This window comes from Oenanthe melanoleuca, chromosome 5 (genome assembly GCF_029582105.1).
Source record: "Oenanthe melanoleuca isolate GR-GAL-2019-014 chromosome 5, OMel1.0, whole genome shotgun sequence".
Lineage (NCBI taxonomy): Eukaryota > Metazoa > Chordata > Aves > Passeriformes > Muscicapidae > Oenanthe > Oenanthe melanoleuca.
In genome coordinates, this window is record NC_079339.1 from 23,502,909 (window position 1) to 23,523,083 (window position 20,175).

Sequence of the window (20,175 nt, forward strand, 5' to 3'; positions counted from 1 at the left end):
AGCAGTGATAAAGCTAGAAAAACTGGGTGTTTTTTCCCTCTGGGACCATGGAATACTTTCTGAGAAATTCTGTTCTAAAGGGATTTGTAAATTACTGGGGGGAGTATAATTTTATTACTATTTTTAGATGCTGGATTCAGTGCAGAAGGCAACTTAACCCATTTTGTAATTGAAGTATTGATTGTAGATGTTAATGACAAAATAGTGGGGGAACTGAGTTGTCCAGACTGAAAAAAATAGGTGAAACACTGTTTCATGGTCATTCAGCTCCCTTTGCTGTCTCTCTTATGTGTGATCTCCCCAAGTTAAGTACATTGTGATCTGGGAAGGGAAGTTCTAGATTCTGTCATGTGTTGCTAGTGTGGAAGCAAGAGGCTGTACTTTGTGGCAGTGAGCTATTGTATATGTATAAGGATAAAAATAATTGTAAATCAGTATCAGTCTGGTAATAGACAAGCGTTTATAATAGAGTTGCTGTCAACTTTACGGTTTGAACTAAATCGAGGTTTGTAGTACTCGATTGAAGATTCTTAGAGTAAGGCTTTTTTCCTTGGCAGAACAAATCTCTGGAGAGAAATAAATGTTTCTTTTTATTGTTGAAGTAGGAAGTTCATACTTTTGTCAGTTTCCTTAAAAAAACCATGTAGATGTCTACTACAGGTGCCAAAATTTTATCCTGGCATTTCTGTTGCTGGCAGGTGTGTTCATGCTTTCTTCCCATTTGTTCAGAATAACTATTGTCCTTGTATTGGTTCCTTATGTGTCCTTCAGCAAAAAACTACACAGTGGCAATAGCTTGAATTAGTTTCAAGTTTTGGATTAAGAATCAGAGCTGCCTAATTTTCTATGAAGTTCACTCTGCTTGTTCTTTGCAAAGCTGTATGTGACTTTGGGAAGAGACCACTGCATCTATTTATGTTGTCTGCATCCACACTGAGGAAGTACTCCTTTATTTCTATATTGGTTCATTCAGAGGAAGATATTCCTAATGCAAGCTCAGTTTATACTGGCAAAGCTGTCTTTGCTGATGGCACTTGGCTGGAGAACTATCTTGAGGGATGGGGAATTTTACTGCTGGAAATTGTGTTCACTATAGGGCATGCCTGCATCCATTGCTAGGTGGGTCGTTTGGAAAGCTTTTCATGTGAATCCAGTCTCATTTCTTGCTTTTGGAGAGAAGTAATCTTCATAGAGTTAGGTATGTTTAACCCCACACTTCTGTATTTGCCATGTGCCACTTGCTTTTGGGTGTGGGGTGTGCTTTTTGTGTTGTTTTGGAGTTCATGTTTGGTTTTTGGTTTTTAGTGGGTTTGGAGTTTTTTGTTTGGTTGATTTTTTTTTTTTTTTTTTTTTTTTTTTTTTTTTTAATAGGTAAAATGCATTGGGTTTGAGTTAGGAGCCTGTTGATTTCTATTTCATTATCTCAGTAGGCTGAAGGAGGGTTAAGAGAGCAAATGAGAGGTTGGGACAGAGAAAACATAAGCAGGAGTTTTAAACAGATGAAAGCACATGGGGTTTGGATACAGTAACTCACTTGCCCTTTTGACCTTGTATGATTGTTTGGGATTGGAATGGCCTTTGAGTTCGATTGTCATTGTGAATTTTAATTCAGAGTATTCTTTTGTCGATTACTGACATGGAGGCATGCTGTGACTGAGGGGGTTTGTTTTGTTTTTTTGTAAGTTGAACATTAAAAAAGATAGTGAAGCAGAATTAACAGTAGAATGCATTTTAGGTAACCTCACTTCTGAGTACTTTGAGTCTTACATAAAGAACAGATCTTTTCATTCTCAGTGGTTTACAGTTCTTTGGCCCTCCCTAATTTTTTTTTTTCTTTAGAAGCACACTTGGTACCACTGTGCTAGCGTCAAGAGAAAATAGCCATATTGTTATTTGTTTTGATGAGAAAGGAAATGAGAAGGACAAACCATTTGGATACACTTTTTTATGTATGTAGTCAGTTTGTGTTCTGACATTGACTCTTGTTTTATTGCCATTGGGCAAATTAATGGTTTATGCAATTGTAATGAGAACAGTATTAACATCCATAGGAACTTGTAAATATTTAAGGCAAGCTTAGTGTAAGTTGCTGTGGGGCTTTGTATTGGTGACAGGGCTTTTGGAGTTGTTTCTTATGGTTTTTCTTTTTAAATTATTGGGAGGTTGTGTTGTTGCTTAAGTATCTTCCAACTAATCCAGGAAGGAATAAAAAATGTTTTTTACTGTATGCTGTTGCTAGCCTAGTTTTGCTATTGAGTTAGCTGTTTGTGTTAGTGTTGTGTGGCTGACAGAAGGCTTTGAAGAACTTGCTTATATTAATTTATGTGAATGAAAATACACCCCTAGATTCAAGGGATTAATTTTCTGCAAAGAACCTCTGAGTATTAGGTGAAATACCTTGTAGGGTAGAGTATACAGCTTTGCTGGTATAGGCTGAATTTCTGTTAGAAGCATTCTGCTAGTGTGTGCACTTATGTGCCCATAAATTGTTGTGTATGGCTGGGTTATAGAGTTTTTGGCTTGGTCTGTGAATTCAGACTGCTGTGTTGAAATGTGTTACTCCCTCTCTGGTTTGATTTTTGTGCTTATAAATAACACTGGGAGCCCTTTCTACGACTGCTGCTATTTTCATTTTGCTGACCTCTCTGCATCAGACATGTTCTCTCATTATTTTCTGAGCGGTCAGGTTAGTTGTACAGTAAGTCTGAAATGGGCATTGAGCCTGAGATCTCATCTGTCATATCATAATAGTCAGTGTTCCTATTTTAATCTGAAGGAAAGGGAGAAGGGGGAAACCATTAAAACTTGAATGACTAAGGATTTAAGCTGTACACATGGCAAGAAATTGATCTCTTGTTGACAGTTGCTGACGCTGGCTACATTAGAATTAGGGCAAAAATGGGTTTTGTTCTTCTCAGTAACTTCATTTTAGTTGTGCTGTTTGTAAAGTTGTTAAAATGACTGTCCTTACATTTGCATCTGATTATTTTTGACACTGATTCATGACACCTGTTGCTAAAAGCATGTGTCAGTAAGAGTCAGTTTTTAGTGTTGATGGGAACTCGCTTTGGTTTTGTGCCGTAGCTGTAGTACATTCTTCAAGCTTAGGTGAGGTTATATTCAACATGCCTTTTCAGCTTACTAAAAGTTTCACTGATCGAGACTTGTAGTGTCAGAAATACTGCAAATTGCATGTTCTCTAATCTTTAATGGCCTCTGGTAATTTTCTAGAGCTAAAAAACCAGTGGTCTGGTCTTTAAAGTGTGCATCTAAGTATAATTGCAACCTTGGATTGCAATGAGATTTGCTACAGAACTGGGGGATTGAGGGTTGATTGATTGGTATTTTTGTTTTTGTTTGAGGGGGATTTTTGATTTGGTTTTATGTTTTTGTATTTTTAGGTATAAGTATGTATACACCCAATATGTATTTTTCTGTTTTCTAACTTGTCCTTATCTCCACAGAAATTACCATAGTTCTAGAAAGAGCCTGATTTACAATGGGGGATGACAGTGAGTGGATGAAACTGCCCATTGATCAGAAATGTGAACATAAGGTAGGCAATCTTTCATTTGGCTTGCTGTGTGTCTCTGCTCATAGTGATTTTGTAGTGCTTCTGTGCCTAAATACGCTGTAATTGGGTAATCTTGACAGCTGCACGGTGTGAGTATTAACAGATCTGAAACTTCATCAGCTCTATCCAACCTAGAGGCTGAATAACCTCTATTAAGCAGATTTTAGTAGCGTTACATGGCGTAAGCTTGTGCACTGAAAGATCAGTACACTCATTCACATGGAGAAATTACTCATCTGTAGCTGAAACTATTGTTGGGCTCCCACCTCCTCATTAGTGGTTGCTAGAACTTATGAAGAGCAGGGGAGAAGACTGACATCTCTGTATACCAGATCATTCTTGGCAGGAGAAAAACAAGTATTTTGTCCTGTTGCATGTTATTCATATAGACACTGAAGAGAAATCTGCAGGTGCCAGCTTGCTCAGCATACTTTCAAATATGATTGAAGAGATTTGTGAGATTGGTGAGTTAAGATTGTAATAGCACAACATTTAAATGTCCGATTTCTGCTTCCAGCTATGGAAGGCCAGATTAAACGGTTATGAAGAAGCCCTCAAGCTCTTCCAGAAGATAGATGATGAAAAGAGTCCTGAATGGTCCAAATATCTTGGATTGATAAAGAAATTTGTGACTGACTCCAATGCAGTGGCTCAGCTGAAAGGACTGGAAGCAGCACTTGCTTATGTTGAAAATGCTCATGTAGCTGGGAAGTAAGTAGCCTTTGCTTGCTGCTCTTAGGCTGTTAGGACAGTTTAATGTGCCTCTCCCTGAGAAAGGCTGCAGCTGCACGTAAATTGTGCAGGGGCCACAAACAGTTCTGATATCTATTGTTAAGAGCAGAACTTGGTTTCTAATCCAGAGAACTTGCTGAATGGCAGGCTTTCCTTCTGGATGGCCTCCATGCATGTATTAACTTACCACAAATTGCTTGCAGTGTTCTAAAAAACTATTGAAGGCACTAGTAAAAATTTTTGCAAAGGCAAAAAAAGTGAATCACTAATGTGGTGGTATAAGTGCTGTGAACTGGAATCTCTGCTGTCATTTGATTGAAACAGTCTTATCTGTATAGGTGGAAGCCTTTTTTCAGGGGGATATTTGTGTAATTAATGCATGAAATACAATATAGTTATGTTTATGTGACATTGCATCCAGCATAAGTAGTACGAGTCTTCATACCTGCCAATTTCTTCAGTGGATGCATTTCAGTACTTCTGTGTTGTCTAGCCCATGAAATAGGTCATACTCCTGAGGGTGAAATAAAAGCACACAACAGGCCAGGTTAGTGCTTTGGTCCACTGACTTTATGACCTGATGAAATGAATAAAAGTCTTACTTAAAGCTTTGGGTTTGTTTATTTGTTTTTGTTTGAAAATCTAACAACCTTGCATGCTCCTTGATTTAAAAATGGTGCCAGTGATTTACTTTATTTGAAGCTTGGAAGTATATGGGAAATAGTGTGCTGTGATTATGTACTGATACAGTTAACATATTGCAACATATATAATTCCAGGACATGACGTTTATTTGTAAGCCTCAACTAGAGAATGTTAATACACTCTTGAGAATGCCTGCTCTTCACTGGTGTAGTCTGGTATTAGAATCATATTAATAATGATCTGAGTTTTTTTTATAAAACTAGATGATGAAGTTGTCCCTTAGAAAAGATTATCTTAGGATGTAGTCCCTTGTATGTGAAGACTTGTTAGGTTTTAATCTGGCTTTGGTGCTGTGTGTGTTTTTTTTTTCCCTGTGGATAATGATGTAGAACACTTAATTCATAAGGATGTTCCAAAAGTAATACTCTCTCATCTTTTAGGACAACAGGAGAAGTAGCATCGGGAGTTGTAAATAAAGTGTTCAATCAGCCAAAGGCCAGAGCAAAAGAGCTGGGTGAAGATATATGTCTAATGTATATAGAAATTGAGAAAGGAGAGGCAATACAAGAAGAATTATTAAAGGGTCTGGACAACAAAAACCCAAAAATCATAGTAGCATGTATAGAGACACTGAGGAAAGCACTAAGGTAAGATTTTAGTTCATGGTGTTTTTTGTGATTCTTTACTTTTTCCTCACCCCAGTAATACGTGGAGTCTGATTTTATTGCTGAAGTCTTTAGCAGGCCCTTGTTATTGTTGAGTAGAATGTGTCTCCCCTGAACTTGTATTTTTTGACAGCAACAGTTGACAGCATCACTGGATTTGTTAGGTGTGATGGTTTTCTGTGTTGTATGAGCCTCATCTGGATCTCTTTCATGTTAACTGTTTACCAGACTTCCATTTTCCCAGCCTCTGAGAGAAGGTCAAGATTAGTGTGTCTTGTTCCAGGCTGTGAATCTTCTTTTCTGAATGTCTATAATAAAGTCACTGATGTGAAAACTAAAATGTAGTTTGGTATTTTTAAACTACTGTTTTCCTCATGATGTGAGCATGTTTAATTTGGTACACAGTGTGTGTTTTTAGAAGAAAGAAAGGAAAAAAAAAAGCAGCTCATTGCACAGTAAGCTTCTGTTGTCCATATAATAATTCCTTTATTGAAAATGGGAGTTGCTAGTGCTCTCTAAAAATCAAATAAAATTTAAGATGATGTAGTAGGCTTCATTATTAGATTGTTTTTTAGTTCCACATCAAGTTTTTGTTTGCTGCCTTTGAGTGAAAAATACTGGGCTTTATGACATTCTTATATTTGATGTGTATATATAATTTACTGACCATTAGGGTTTTTTCTTTTTAAAGGAAGCAAAAAAATTTTGGGATTAATGTTAAACACTTTGGGATTACTTCTTTCTAAGTAGCTCATGTGAAAACTGTAAAATGTATGTGGAAAGTGCTTTGTTATATATGTTTTAGAGAACTTGCTGAGGCATACATAGAGAGAATACTTTTTAAACTGATTGTTTTAGGCTTCAGTAATGTCAAAATAAAGCTTTGGGCTTAATACATTGCCTGTGCATCTGTTAAGTGAAACTACTGTCCTATATTTAAGAATATATTTTAGCTATTTTAAATTGCTTATCTGGTTAAATGTCCTTTTAACAGTGCAGTGTAATTAGAAACCTGCATAATCTCCTTCCTCAGTATCTTTCAACTAACTACTTCTGTAAAATGTGCCACGTGGTTTTTTTTCTTACATGCAGTATTTTATTATCTTTGTGATGATAAAATCAAGTACACTCCTACAGCCCACTTGGCTTAAACTCCATCTTCTGCAACTGAGCTGTGTTGCTACTTAAATTTTTCTTATGCTTTGGTAGGCTTTCTGCATTGATAACAAAATTTGTCTGTGTTGTACCTAGGTGGGTAGCTTGAATGCATAACTAGTTTAATTTCAGGTATTTTCTATCTTGTGCTGAGGTTTCTATTCTTTCTTGTTAGATTAGATTATATGAATTACATACAAGTAAGTTTGCATAGGCATTTTCCCCAATATTCTCTCTTCTAGAGTCATGATAGAAAAATTGAATTCTTGAGTAACTCATTTGTTCACATGTTTAAATCATGTTACTTCCAAGACCTCTTTTGAAGGTTTTGTACTTAGTGTTTTTAAAAGCTGATATGGAAATAAAATGGTGTGCACTAGAATTTCTAAAAAGTGAGACATGTAGATTTTAGTTCTTGAGCAGCCTTTTTTGGTAGCTTTTTATGTGGAACTTGAATGGGAGGGAACCATAAGGAAAGGTGATTGGTAGGAAGGTTAATTTGGAATTAAGAAGAAATGTTTCTGAATAAAAAAAATATTGCTTTTGAGGTGATTTATATATGATGCCTTAGTAACTACAGCAGTTTACTATGAGTTTGAAAAGAAAGTTCTTGTGTCCTCATTCATCAGTGATTGAAATAGGAAGTTTTGTGTATAAGTGCAACAGCATGTAGAATCTTCTGTCATGGAAGGGTGATTAGGTGGGAAATGTGTTTTATGTGTTCCTTCAGTGGCACATATTTCAGCACATGTTTTCTGTGAAGATGACCCAAGCTCACTATAATTATCTGGTCCAGCAAGTGAAAAAGTGACTAATGCTTTTACTGCAGTTTGCTTCCAAGGATAGACAAAGGAGATTCTATTCTGATTTTAAAAAAAAGAAAAAAAAGTAGGTCGTACAAATTTTGTTCTAAGGACAACTTCTTTCTTTCTTCTCTCTTGTCTTTTCTTCCCCCCTGGCAAGAGAGCTGATTTAAGCACTGTATTGGATTAAGTGCTTTGAAGTAATTTGAGAGGCCTGATTTTGTAATTCCAAGCTGGGTGTGGAGGTTAATTTTGATAGGGCATATATTTCTTAAATTCTACAGTAGCATCTCAAAAATAATACCTAGCATAATGGTTTGAGTAAATGACAAAATCAGTAAATGGGCACTGAAGGACTTTCATAGACTGTTTTTGAAAAACTGAGTTATTTGTGGATCACTCCCTGTTCATGGACACTGATGCTATTCTGTGTGTTTAACTTTCAGTGAATTTGGTTCAAAGATAATCTCACTGAAGCCAATCATCAAAGTACTGCCAAAACTGTTTGAATCTCGGGAAAAGGCTGTTCGAGACGAAGCCAAGCTCCTTGCTGTGGAGATCTACCGTTGGATAAGGGATGCTTTGAGACCTCCGTTGCAGAACATAAATTCTGTTCAGGTAGGAGGAAGTATTTCTGTATCCAGACATTTGATGCTTATCCTCCCTGATTCTGTGATGTTGGGCATTCTTAAAGCCAAAACTGGAATGGTTTTTTTAGCTCCATTTAACTTTACCCAAAATGTTGGTCACTCTTAGCCATTTGAAAGGAAATCATAACAATGTTTGGTTGCTCTGAAGATACATGAAGTTGTGGAGTGAAGCCTCATATTGAACTGAGGATGGCAATTGAGCAGTAGAATGTAGCAAAATGGTTGCCCTTATGGTTGCACTGAAAGTCTTCAAGTCAGTAGTATTCTTTCTTGGTTTTCTTTTTTCCTGAAGTTTTCTCCTCTCGTTCTGATGATGCTCAGGATGTGACAGTTTCCCTTCAGGAAGTGGCATTGCATTATGATAGGTAGATAGACTATTTCATCATTTAGAACTTTATAAATTATGCATCCTTTCTTTCTACCCACTTGAGTTAATTATGTTCAGGTGGAAAGCAGTGGCTTGCTTTAAAAGGGCATGGTTAAAAAAAACCCAAACTGTTTCATCAAATGTAGCTCAGCATGTTTGTTTCATCTTAGTTTTAGTATGTAATAATAGCATGGCTGTAAAGGAAAGCTTCCTTCATTCTCAGCCATTTTTATTTCACAGTGCCTACAGAGGGGCCATACCATTCTCACTGTTCTGTTATTTTTTCTTACATAAATGCTTTGCAATAATATTCTCTTCTGTGGATATACTTAGTTAAAGACTTCTGAACAGTGAATGTGAAGTCACTCCTTTAGTGGCAGAAAAAAAGATAGTAGTGAAAGGTAGTGCCATCTTGGCTTTGAAATGGGAAAACTATAATGACTTGCTGACGTGGAATATGTCCATAATGTCTCTGATATGATGATTCTTTTCCCTTTTGACAGCTAAAAGAACTGGAAGAAGAATGGATCAAAGTGTCATCAGCTGCTCCTAAGCAGACCAGGTTCCTGCGTTCCCAACAGGAACTGAAAGCAAAATTTGAGCAGCAGCAGGGACTTGGAGGAGATGCAGATGGAGGTAAATTATTTAATCTCTGAACTCTGTTGCCAAGTATGTTGTATATAGTTTGTGAAGGGATGTATTAAGTTGTGAAGGAGAGCACTACACAAGAAAAAGTGTCTGAGGCAGAAACTTTGTGAAAGAGTATCTGTCTTTTGAAATAACAAAATTACAACTGCTGATAGCACTTTGTAAACAATGAGCCTTAGGTGGTGCTCTAGTCAAAATTTTGTGTCACTCTGCTTATATTTCTCTTTCCTGGTTGCAGGAGATGATGATGAGGAAGAGGCGGTACCACAAGTAGATGCATATGAGTTGCTTGAAGCTGTAGAAATTCTCTCCAAGCTTCCCAAAGACTTCTATGAGAAAATAGTAAGCATAAACTTAAGTACTCCTGTTAATTCTTTGTATAGCTGATGAGTCTAAAGACTTATGGGCAGTTCTGCAATATGTGCTTTAGTGCCCCATGGATAATAACAGGCTAATGTTAATGACATATGGGCTATCATAAATAAATTTTAAAGTTGGATTTAGTAGCAAGAAAGCTGTAATTTTACCGTGCTGAAGTATGTCCTGGGAAAGGACTGTTTTTCATATTTCATTGCAATTACTGATATTGAGCTGTAGGAAGACCTTGGTTTTCCCAGGATGGAATAAAGGTTTTTAATCTAAGGTTTGTGGCAAGTATGCTTCTCTAGAACTGTTTATATTTATAGAGTAATGTAAATAATCTGCTCTGCAGGAAGCAAAAAAGTGGCAAGAAAGAAAAGAAGCTCTAGAGGCTGTTGAACTGCTGGTGAAAAATCCCAAGCTGGAATCAGGAGACTATGCAGACTTAGTGAAAGCTCTCAAAAAGGTAGTAAATAAAATTCAGAGTGCACATATAGTTTAATTTTTTTTTGTAATTTCTTTGTATGATAGCTTAAAAGTGACAGTTGATATGATACTCATGAGTAGAAAATTACTAGCTGGAAGAGTTGTGTAAATAACCCAATCTGTGGCCCACTGATTATTTTAAGAAGTTCTTCCATGTCTCTGACACTCGGATTTTCTCTGCAGGTTGTTGGAAAGGATACAAATGTTATGTTAGTTGCTTTGGCTGCCAAATGCCTCGCTGGACTAGCTACAGGCCTCCGAAAGAAATTTGGACAGTATGCAGGGCATGTAAGTAAGAGTATGTGCTTTTTTTCCTGATTTTATTCATGCTGGACACCTTTTTTCCATTTCCCTTTTCCTTGTCAAGCCTTGGTATTTTTCAAAGGTATTCTTCATACAATTAGGAATGCTTACAAAGCCCTTAAAAAAGTAATCATTTAAATACTTTCCTAGATCTTTGTAGCTTAAGTTTGAAAGTACCTTCTTCATTCATATTCAGCAACATGAAACTTTCTGTTGCAATTTAAGTCTTCTGTACTAAGAAAATGGAATTGTTCTGCCATTAAATGAACTTTATTTACATTACCTCATCCTAGAGATACCTCGACAGGAATGCATTTGTAGGCCAGAGTGGAAAAAACAGCTTCTAAATCGGAGTTCTACCTAACACCTCCATGGTGTATGTTTTATGTTGGCTGGGTTTTTTGAATGTTGGGGGATGGTAGGTGGTGGGTGTTCTGTTTCCTTGTTGCCTGGGTTTTGTGGGGGTTTATGTTGCTTTAAATAGCAAAATATTCTGAAATTCTTGGTACCAAAATGTTCTGGTACTCCAGTTTAGTGCTGTTTGTGCTCTCCTTTGCTGCTCTTCTCTTATTAATAAATAATATCAGAGAATACAGGGAAACTTAACTAGTATGTGGAAATCGAGAGAGCTTTTAGTAAGTTGCAGTTCTCACTTGTTTTTCAAACCTGTGCCACTGTGTTCTTTAAGCCACTCAATCAAATTTTTCATGTGATAAGCAAGAGTAATGGGTTTAGAGAATTGATGTGCCTGGCTGCTGGTAGTGCTGTTTCTGAATTGGGAAGTTGCTGAATCTCACTGCTTCAGAAACATTCAAATCTCCTGAACTCTGAACAGCAGTTTCGACAGTCACTTTCATTCTGAAAGCTGTCTGTAGTTATAAAGATCGTTCTTGCATCTGTTTTACAGTTGGTTTCTGAAGGTTAACCCTTATAGTTACAGAGTTAGTGTTGAAAAAGCCAAGGTTCTAAAATAAGGGTGTAGCTCTGTGGTTGCCAAGCAAATAGCATTGAGCACATGACTTTTTCAATGCTGTAATGGCAGCTCTGAATTGCATAACCTCAGTACTCATTTTAGCAGGTGACTTGATTTGTTTGCTGGATTTATTTACTTGTGAGGAAGATGTAGACTTCTTCTGAGAGTGGGCATTGAAGTGTTATAAAACAGAATTGTTGCTAGATTTGTATGATTATAAACTCTATTACTTAAATATAGGACTGCAATGCTAGTCTGTTCTGAAGAGACTAGTGAAATCATGCATAGAATCGTACGCTCCTCACTGTAATTGAGTATATGTGTGCCAGCTTTAACTGCATTTGTATTCCTGGACAAATTTTTCTTCTTTCCCTCTCTCATGGGCTATGGCTTCTAATTTCCACATCAAAAAATGCTCATTTTGCCCATCAGCATTTTCTAAAACAGAGGCTAAATGATTTTAAATATCTTCTCCTTATGACTTTGTTCTCTGTAGGGTGTAGGGGTGTCTAGTACCTGCTATGGTCTTTGTGGTGCTATCTGTATTATCTGAAGGTTTTTTGAGTGTTGAAGTCTGTGAACTGGGAATTTGGAGGTTGTGACCCAAAAAAGGATACCACCTGAGCCAAGGTCACAGTGTGTCACAAGGGATTGAAATCCCATAGTCAGCTTCTGGGTAGAAAGGAAATTATTTTCTGTTGTGCAGGAGCATATAACTTCTGTAAGGCATCTGACTTCTTCCAAACTATGAACTATTAAGTTTATGAAATCTTGAAAACAGCCTGCTCTCCACAGTTAAGATCTGCATGGTTCTGGCTCAATGACAGAAGGCTTTACTGCTACAGAGCCCATACTAAAATTTACCTATTCATATTACTGGCGGCACATGAGAATATCTGCAGTGTAGTTATTTTTACTTTTTTTTCCCCTTGAATGTTTTATTTAGTTTTTTTCAGCAGTGACTCTCTGAGCACCTAGACTAGGTAGAAATTGCTGTCAAATTCCAGTATGGCATATTTTACTGTCAGATGTGCTTTTTCAAGGGGATAGATCTGAAAAATATTGCCACAAAGAGGATTCAGATTGCTTTAGAGTCATGGTCTTGTCAGCTGTGAATTAGTGGAGGGCTTTTTAATGAGCCATGCTTAGTGCTGTCAGAAAGCTGGGAAAGAGGAGAGAGATTAAATGCCTTCTTGGATTCTTAGAATACAAGACCACAGCACCTTTTATGTTGTAAAATGGTTAATTTCTGTTCTGTTGCTCTGTATTTCAGCATAATTCCATAATTTATAATTCTATTAACTTGTATGTCTGCCTTTTGTTATGAAGTTGTTTAAAAATCTGTATTTGTTAGAGTGACTGGAATGAGTTTTGTATTGGAGAAGAATTGTGTGTACTTCTGGTGGGTATATATGAATTACTGGCTTCTCTGCAAAGTACCAGGGCACAGACTATAAGGCTTTCCAGTTATAGTAATGAAGAGGGGTTTGACATTTTTGTTCCTTTTTCCATAGGTTGTTCCAACAATCCTGGAGAAATTCAAAGAGAAGAAGCCCCAGGTAGTGCAGGCGCTGCAGGAGGCCATTGATGCAATCTTTCTTACAGTAAGTAAGAGTGAAAATCTCTCCAGTGTCTGAGAATTGGTCTCTAATTTTGATTTGCTTTTCTCTTTACTGAAATAATGACTGTATTTTTTTCAATACTGTAGACCACATTGCAGAACATAAGTGAAGATATTTTGGCAGTAATGGACAACAAAAACCCAACAATTAAGCAACAAACATCCCTTTTCATTGCAAGAAGCTTCCGACACTGCACACCTTCTACTCTGCCAAAAAGCCTGTTAAAACCTTTCTGTGCTGCACTTCTCAAGGTAAGTAAAACAGAAGGAGTTGATACTTTCTCTGGCCTTGACTTGAGCACTGTTGTGAAACCTTGGATTGTCTGGGGAGAAAGACCTGAAGGTAGCGATGAGACCCGAGAGTTCTTGTGTGCTATGTAGCCCACAGAGTCAGTTTTGGCTGATGTCAAACACGAAGATGACTCTCAGTCAGGGGAACAATTTAGTTTCCATTATCCTAGCTTTTTTGAAGCTGTAGACTCAGACTAAGTTTCTAATAGATTAAGACAGTGATTTACAACTGTTATCCCAGACACTGCCACTTGCTTCTTGCACACATCTCTAACAAGTTTTTGTTGGAGTGTTATTGTTTGCTATGAATAAAAACAACCATCATTGATTCTTGCATGGCAGTGATACTAGAGCATTTATCAGTGTAAATGATAATGATGTATTACTTTTTTCTTATTGCAAATAGCCCTTGCCTTAGTATAGGCAGTATCCCTGGCTTAAAAAATGGATATTTGTGCAAATTGCAGAACTTTAAACTCTTTATGAACTTTTGTGATGTTTAAAGCATGAATATTCAACCTCTTCTAGTGAAAAAAAAAACAAAATATGCGAAAATGGCTGTATCTGAGAGAGTAGATTTGGTCAGTACATAGGAATACAGAAGTGAAAAACAACCTTTTTCTTTCTGCAGTGGAATGTCAAGGATTAGTCTGTAGTAGATATAGATTTTATATAAGGGGAGGGAATTTATCTGGAAGATGTTTAGATATGAGCTACAAGTCACATGACATGAATTGTTTTTCTTCAGCATATCAATGATTCTGCTCCTGAAGTAAGAGATGCTGGATTTGAAGCATTAGGCACTGCCTTGAAAGTAGCTGGAGAGAAAGCTGTGAATCCATTTCTAGCAGATGTAGACAAACTGAAGCTTGATCGGGTGAGTATTGTTATAAATATTGTAAAAAAAGCTCAGTTTGTCGATTTAAGATGCATCTTTTGGCTAGAGAAGAAGGAAGACGAAGCTTTAGCCTAGTTAATGTCAGCACAGATTTTTGAAAATGTATTTTTACTTAAATGTTAGTGATGTTGCAGGGAATTGGAAAATTTCTTTATTCTTACATAAGGTATCTGGCTGTATTATCTGTGAGGTGAGTTGTGATATTTAGTTTTGGTTGGTGGTATATGGAGTTGTTTATTTTTTAATACTTCAGTGTCTGAAATGAGCTTTTAGGTCACAACCATGTGGTCTAATTTTTTATTACTAGATAGGATTTGTATTAAAGACTTACTTCCCAACAGCGAAGTTGTTATACTTTTGCATAAGCTGACAGCTGTGTTGACTGAATGAAGATTTTATAATTTAAGGTGCTCAGACTTAGTCTTAGAGCATCTAGGAGTATTGTAGGATGTCAGTGTTTTCTTTGTATATAAATGCACTTCATTTTGAAGTAGGAGAATTATTTTGGCAATACAGTGGCTGATGCCACTGATTCATTAATGTTACTATTGAAGGAACACCAGATAACAAAATTTTGTGAAGTAAACAACTTAAAACTCTTCACATTTTTTCCACAATAGTCAAGTTTAAGGCACTGCTGGTAAAGGGACTCTGTGCATCCAATTGTGGTAGCTAAATAGCTTCTTTCCACCCCTACCTTTTTTTTTCCCCCACTGCTTGGCAGATTAAAGAGTGTGCTGAAAAGGTAGAATTGGTTTATGGTAAAAAACCAGGAGGAGCAGCTGAGAAAAAAGAAGGCAAGCCTATTGCTGGAAAGGCGGCTGCTCTTCCAGGGCCTGCAGGAGATAAAGAAACAAAAGATGCAGCGACCAAACCAGGACCACTGAAAAAAGCATCTGCAGTGAAGGTAAGACTGTCTGAAAATCAGTTGTCTGTGATTGCATCAATAGTTACTTACTGCAGATTGAAGGTGGCCTGTTGAACATCTGCCTCCACTGAGCTATCACTGTCCTTTTGCAGGAGTAGGTGAGCCTAAAAGCAAAAGGAATCTGTGATTTTCTGGGAATGTAATGAAATCTCAATTTTTAAGTGACAATTATTGTCTTAATATTAGATTTTGAAATAGTGATAAAAGACTGGAGGCATTCAGAGGAGCTTCAGATGTTGGAACAGTGATGTGCTTTGTGATAGAGTAATACTTGGCTGAAGTCAACATTTCTTGTAACTAGTAAGGTTACTTAAGTATTGGGTATTTTTTCAGCTTTGTTTTTTTGTTTGTTCCATTGGATATTTTGAAGCAATTTAAACTATTAGCCTGTATTTCTTTAATATTATTGTTTGGATTTTAGAAATTGACTTTAGTAGATGGTCTTAGTAATATGCTACTTAATTCTTCAGGTGGTATACCCGGAAGTGAATAGAAGAACAGATAAAATTTTTGAAATCTATTGATACTCAGATAACCTGAGAAAGAGATACCAATCACAAGTTTAGTATCTAACCAGTATCCATAGGAAAACATGCAGATCAAGTCATTATTTCCTGTACTTTCACAAATACATCATTTTTCACCTTTTTCATCTTTGATTGTCGTTATGTTTTGTAAAGCCTGTAGTCTGAAAGCAATGTATTAATTAAATAAGCTCTAGCTTATCTCTGCCTACAGTTGTTACGCTATCAGAGATATGTATTTTTTGACATTAGAAAAGTGGAAGTGTAGTATAAGGAAAACAGCACTTCTTTTGATATCTGAGCTAGAGACCTATTTGATCTATGCTAACTTGTCCATTTACTTTCTAGCCTGGGGTCCCACCGAAAAAAGGCAAACCAGCTACAGCTGCAGGTACAGGAGGTGCTGGGGCTAAAGGCAAGAAGGGTCCCGAGACAAAAGAAATCTTTGAGTCCGAGCTCTCTGTGAGTATTCTGCTATTCTTGGAAAGACAAAGGCCTCTGTAACCAAAGATTGCAGCTTTGGTTAATCAGTTCTTCACATACTACAGAGTTTTTCACAGAGGTTTGTTTTTGTTAGGAGAAGGGAAAGCAGTGTGTATACATTTATAACTCGTGAAATGGGTCTTTGGTAAATACACCTGTTCTTCAGGCTGCTGTTGGCACCAGGCCATATAAGACAGTAAGCAATAAATTATGCTTATATTTTTATAACAGGGTATATTGTTGTCCCTGAAGTAGGAAGAGATGAAAAAGCAGTGATACTTCATATGTAATTTAGAACACATGATTTGCTGAAGGAGTCTGGTATTAAAAGCCTGAGAATACATTATTCTGGAGTTTACATTGAAATCTGAAGTGAAATCAAATAATAATTAAATGAGCTAATAATATATGCATAATAATATGAAGTTACGTTACAAAAAAATTACTGAATTCTGCATGTTAGCTGAGCATCTACCTACTTTCCTGATAGGGAACCAGATGAACTCAGGTATCTGTGGGTCATAAAGTTACAAAAAAAACTATTAAAGCTTTGCTAAATGCATCTGCAAGTTTTTTGGACTGTCAATCCAAACCATAGTTATATTTGGAGTGTTGCTTAGAGTGAAAAATTTCTATTGTGTATCATGTTTATTTTGCTAGTTATACAGTAGAAAATGAGCATACAGTTCCTGAAGGTGATGCAGACACCAGTGAAACAAGGGAAGTTTTTATCACTAAATAACTTTCATTTTCTGTTTTGATAAAATGGAGACAGCAGATAGGTCTTCTCCTGTTTTGTTGTAGTACTCATTATTTAGACTTAATCCAAAATTACCTTGCAAATTTCAGATTATCTCTGCTTGATTCTTTAAATGGATAGTTGGTATTGAAGCTTATTTTTGACTGTCTGCAGTTTCTCATACTTTCCAGAGATCACTTCTCTTACAGTGCAATTTTAGCAGATTTCTAAACCTGTAAGACCCCTAAACTACAATTCATACTGAAATCTTTCAGTTGACAACAGAACCCTTTTCCTGTTTCATAAATGCACCACCATACAATGGTCAGTCCAGTATTTTACCTCTCCTTAAGATTGCAGCCCTCCTCTGAAGGGTTACAGTGGAGTGTTAACCTTGTTGTGATCTGTTTGCAGATAGAAGTATGTGAAGAGAAAGCTGCTGCTGTCCTTCCAGCTTCTTGTATCCAACAGTTGGACAGTGGTAACTGGAAAGAGAGGCTTGCCTGCATGGAGGAGTTTCAAAAGGTATGTTTGGAACAGATGATGAGAGGCAGTAGGGAAAGAAAAAAAGTAATAATTTCTTCAGCTCTTTAGGCCTGTTAAGTCTCCTGAAATACTTACTAGTGATAGTTGAATGTCAGCATTTCAGATGGATTAAACAATAATTGTTAAAGCCAAATGGCTTACATTGTTTCAATTCCATAACAATAGTGGAGTAAGTATTTTACCTTTATGTAGAGAGTTATGCTTTTGTCAAAATACTTGTATTTTGATTGAGGGGTACTTAAGGTCTTTTTACAACTCCAAATAATTGTAAAGCGTGACCTCAAAGATAGCTAGATTTAAACAAAAGATTTTGCAAGGACTAGGCCAAATCTATTGCAAATTGGTTCCTGCTGTTTGTGTGTTAGGCAGCAATTTATTATCGTCAACTACTTGCCAGTTGAAATTTTTATGTTTAGAGGTTTATACAATACTAGCAGTCTTCACAGTGCTTCATGTAGTCACAAAAAAAAAAATCAAATGTCCCTCATGGTATCCATCCATAGCCAGATGGTATCCATCAGAAGACCTTTGAGACTTCGCATTCAAAAAAGCTTCAGCTGTAGATGTACAAGTAGTTCATACCAACGCACCAGTACATTCATGACTGAGTTTTTAATATTTTAGTCAGAAAAGTGACTAACTTGAGTTAGAAAATGGTGACTGGATGCTTTGAAATGCTGCTGCAGAAGCCTTCTTTATTAAAATGCCATTTTAGTTGAGTGAATAAGCCTAACAGCAGCTAAACCCCAGTAATTAAATCATATTCAGGCTCAATCTCTGCTGTGTAGTCAACATTCCAATATGAAAGCTGCATAATATACTTCATGTTAAAAACAAATGCAGCTTTTTGAGGGGCAGGTGGGTTGTTTGGGCATTTTATTTGTTTGTTTTTAATTAGGTGTTAAATTCCTGGGGTTGGAACAGCCAATAGTGATTGTTACGGACATTTGTTTAAGGAGTAATTAAAGGAGTAGTGATGTGAATGCTGTAGATTTAAATGTTGGTTCAGTACCTCAGACTCCTTGTAAAAGTGGCTCTTCTGGTAAATTATTATGCTGAGAATTTTTGTAATTTAATTCAGTATTAAGAAAATACTTTTGAGAATTTCTGTTTGAGTTTTGTATAATTTGTGACTCACTGGGTAACTTAATGTTTATCCTTTAGGCTGTTGAGCTTATGGAAAGAAGTGAAATGCCTTGCCAAGCCCTAGTAAGAATGCTGGCCAAGAAACCTGGTTGGAAGGAAACAAATTTTCAGGTAATACATTATCCTTCAATAACTAACTAGTCTATTTTTGTTAACGTAAAGTAGTTTCCAGCTAAAAGGCTGTAAGTGCATATGTCACTGTGACCACAGTTCTATCTCTAATCAATGAGAATATAAGCTCTCAAATTGGATTTTATTTCTGTTGAGAATTGAGACTCTAGATGTCATGTAAGGTATCTAAAGATGGTCTTTAGATGTATATGTCTACATGGGCATATATATGTGTGTGTGTATAAGTTCTAAAAGTACATAGTGACAGCCCAGTATTATTGGTTGTGTGTATATATATAATAGTGTGTGTGTACACAGCTTTTGTGTATAATCACAAAAAACACCTATATGTATGTGTGTACAAAATACCTGTGTACATAAATATTTTTTCATATTAAAACTTTTGTGTATATATCCAAATAGAAATTCTGTGCATACATTAGTACTTACCCACAGATCTGTATAATTCTTATATGCATCTATAGATATATAGAATGAAAAAAATTAGTCTAAAATACTTGAAGACATGAGTAACTTTCTTCCTGTTTTGGGCATTGCAGGTGATGCAGATGAAACTGCATATAGTTGCATTGATTGCACAGAAAGGAAACTTCTCCAAAACTTCAGCACAGGTTGTGCTGGATGGTCTTGTAGACAAGGTTGGTGATGTGAAATGTGGAACTAATGCAAAAGAGGCCATGACAGCAATAGCAGAAGCATGTCAGTTGCCATGGACTGCTGAGCAGGTGAGTGAGTGAGCGGCAAAGGTATTCTTTCAGTAAGTAAAACCAGAAATAATACGTAGGGTGTCCTTTCAGTGTAAGGAGTAAATCTCAAATCCTCGATTTTTCTCTATTGCGTGAAAGTGATTTGTTTGCTCTTGAGATGCTTCCTGAGGCAGCAATTATATATATTCCTCTAAAACTGAAAATGGAATTATAGGGTGGTTTGAGTTGGAAGGGACCTTAGAGATCATCTAAGTCACCTCCCCACACAGTAGGCAAGGATTCTTCTACTAGACCAGGTTGCTCAAAGCCCCATCCAACCTGGCCTTGAACATTTCCAGGGATGGGACAACTCCTCTTTCAGTTCAGACCCATTCCTCTTTGTCCAACTGCTTTTCAGAAGTTTTGTTGGAGGCCCCCTTCAGGTTCTGAAGGGCCATGAGAAGATTACCCTGGAGCCTTACTTGGAGCCTTACTGAGGCTGAAAATTTCCAATTCTGTCAGCCTTTCCTCAAAGGAGAAGTGCTCCATCCTTTTCATCATGATGGCCCTGCTCTGTACTCATTCCAGCAGATCCTTGTCCTTCCTGTGCTGAATGCCCCAGAACTGGATGCAGCGCTGCTGGCAGGGTCTCACAAGACCAGAGCAGAGTAGAAGAGCAGTTTTCCCTCCCTCACCCTGCTGGCCACACTGTTTTTGGTGCAGCCCAGAACACAGTTGGCTTTCTGGGCTGTGAGTGCACATTACTGGTTGTGTCCAGCCTCCTTGGAGGGGCTGGATGCTCTTTCTTGTGCATGCTCTC

General features: G+C 37.0%; 1 protein-coding gene across 4 annotated transcripts in view; it reads left to right on the forward strand.

The window, feature by feature from the left end:
* The window catches only part of CKAP5 (cytoskeleton associated protein 5), a 52,972-nt gene that overhangs the window by 6,490 nt on the left and 26,307 nt on the right, over nt 1-20,175 (forward strand). For all 4 annotated transcript variants that reach the window (XM_056492618.1, XM_056492621.1, XM_056492619.1 and 1 more), the window contains exons 2-17: nt 3,465-3,556; nt 4,092-4,285; nt 5,392-5,598; nt 8,021-8,192; nt 9,095-9,227; nt 9,478-9,581; nt 9,952-10,065; nt 10,269-10,373; nt 12,876-12,965; nt 13,070-13,234; nt 14,022-14,150; nt 14,896-15,078; nt 15,972-16,085; nt 17,260-17,370; nt 18,556-18,648; nt 19,209-19,394. In XM_056492618.1, the coding sequence (XP_056348593.1) occupies nt 3,500-3,556; nt 4,092-4,285; nt 5,392-5,598; nt 8,021-8,192; nt 9,095-9,227; nt 9,478-9,581; nt 9,952-10,065; nt 10,269-10,373; nt 12,876-12,965; nt 13,070-13,234; nt 14,022-14,150; nt 14,896-15,078; nt 15,972-16,085; nt 17,260-17,370; nt 18,556-18,648; nt 19,209-19,394 (2,157 nt within the window). In that variant the 5' untranslated portion in view covers nt 3,465-3,499. The remainder of the gene's footprint in view (nt 1-3,464; nt 3,557-4,091; nt 4,286-5,391; nt 5,599-8,020; nt 8,193-9,094; nt 9,228-9,477; nt 9,582-9,951; nt 10,066-10,268; nt 10,374-12,875; nt 12,966-13,069; nt 13,235-14,021; nt 14,151-14,895; nt 15,079-15,971; nt 16,086-17,259; nt 17,371-18,555; nt 18,649-19,208; nt 19,395-20,175) is intronic.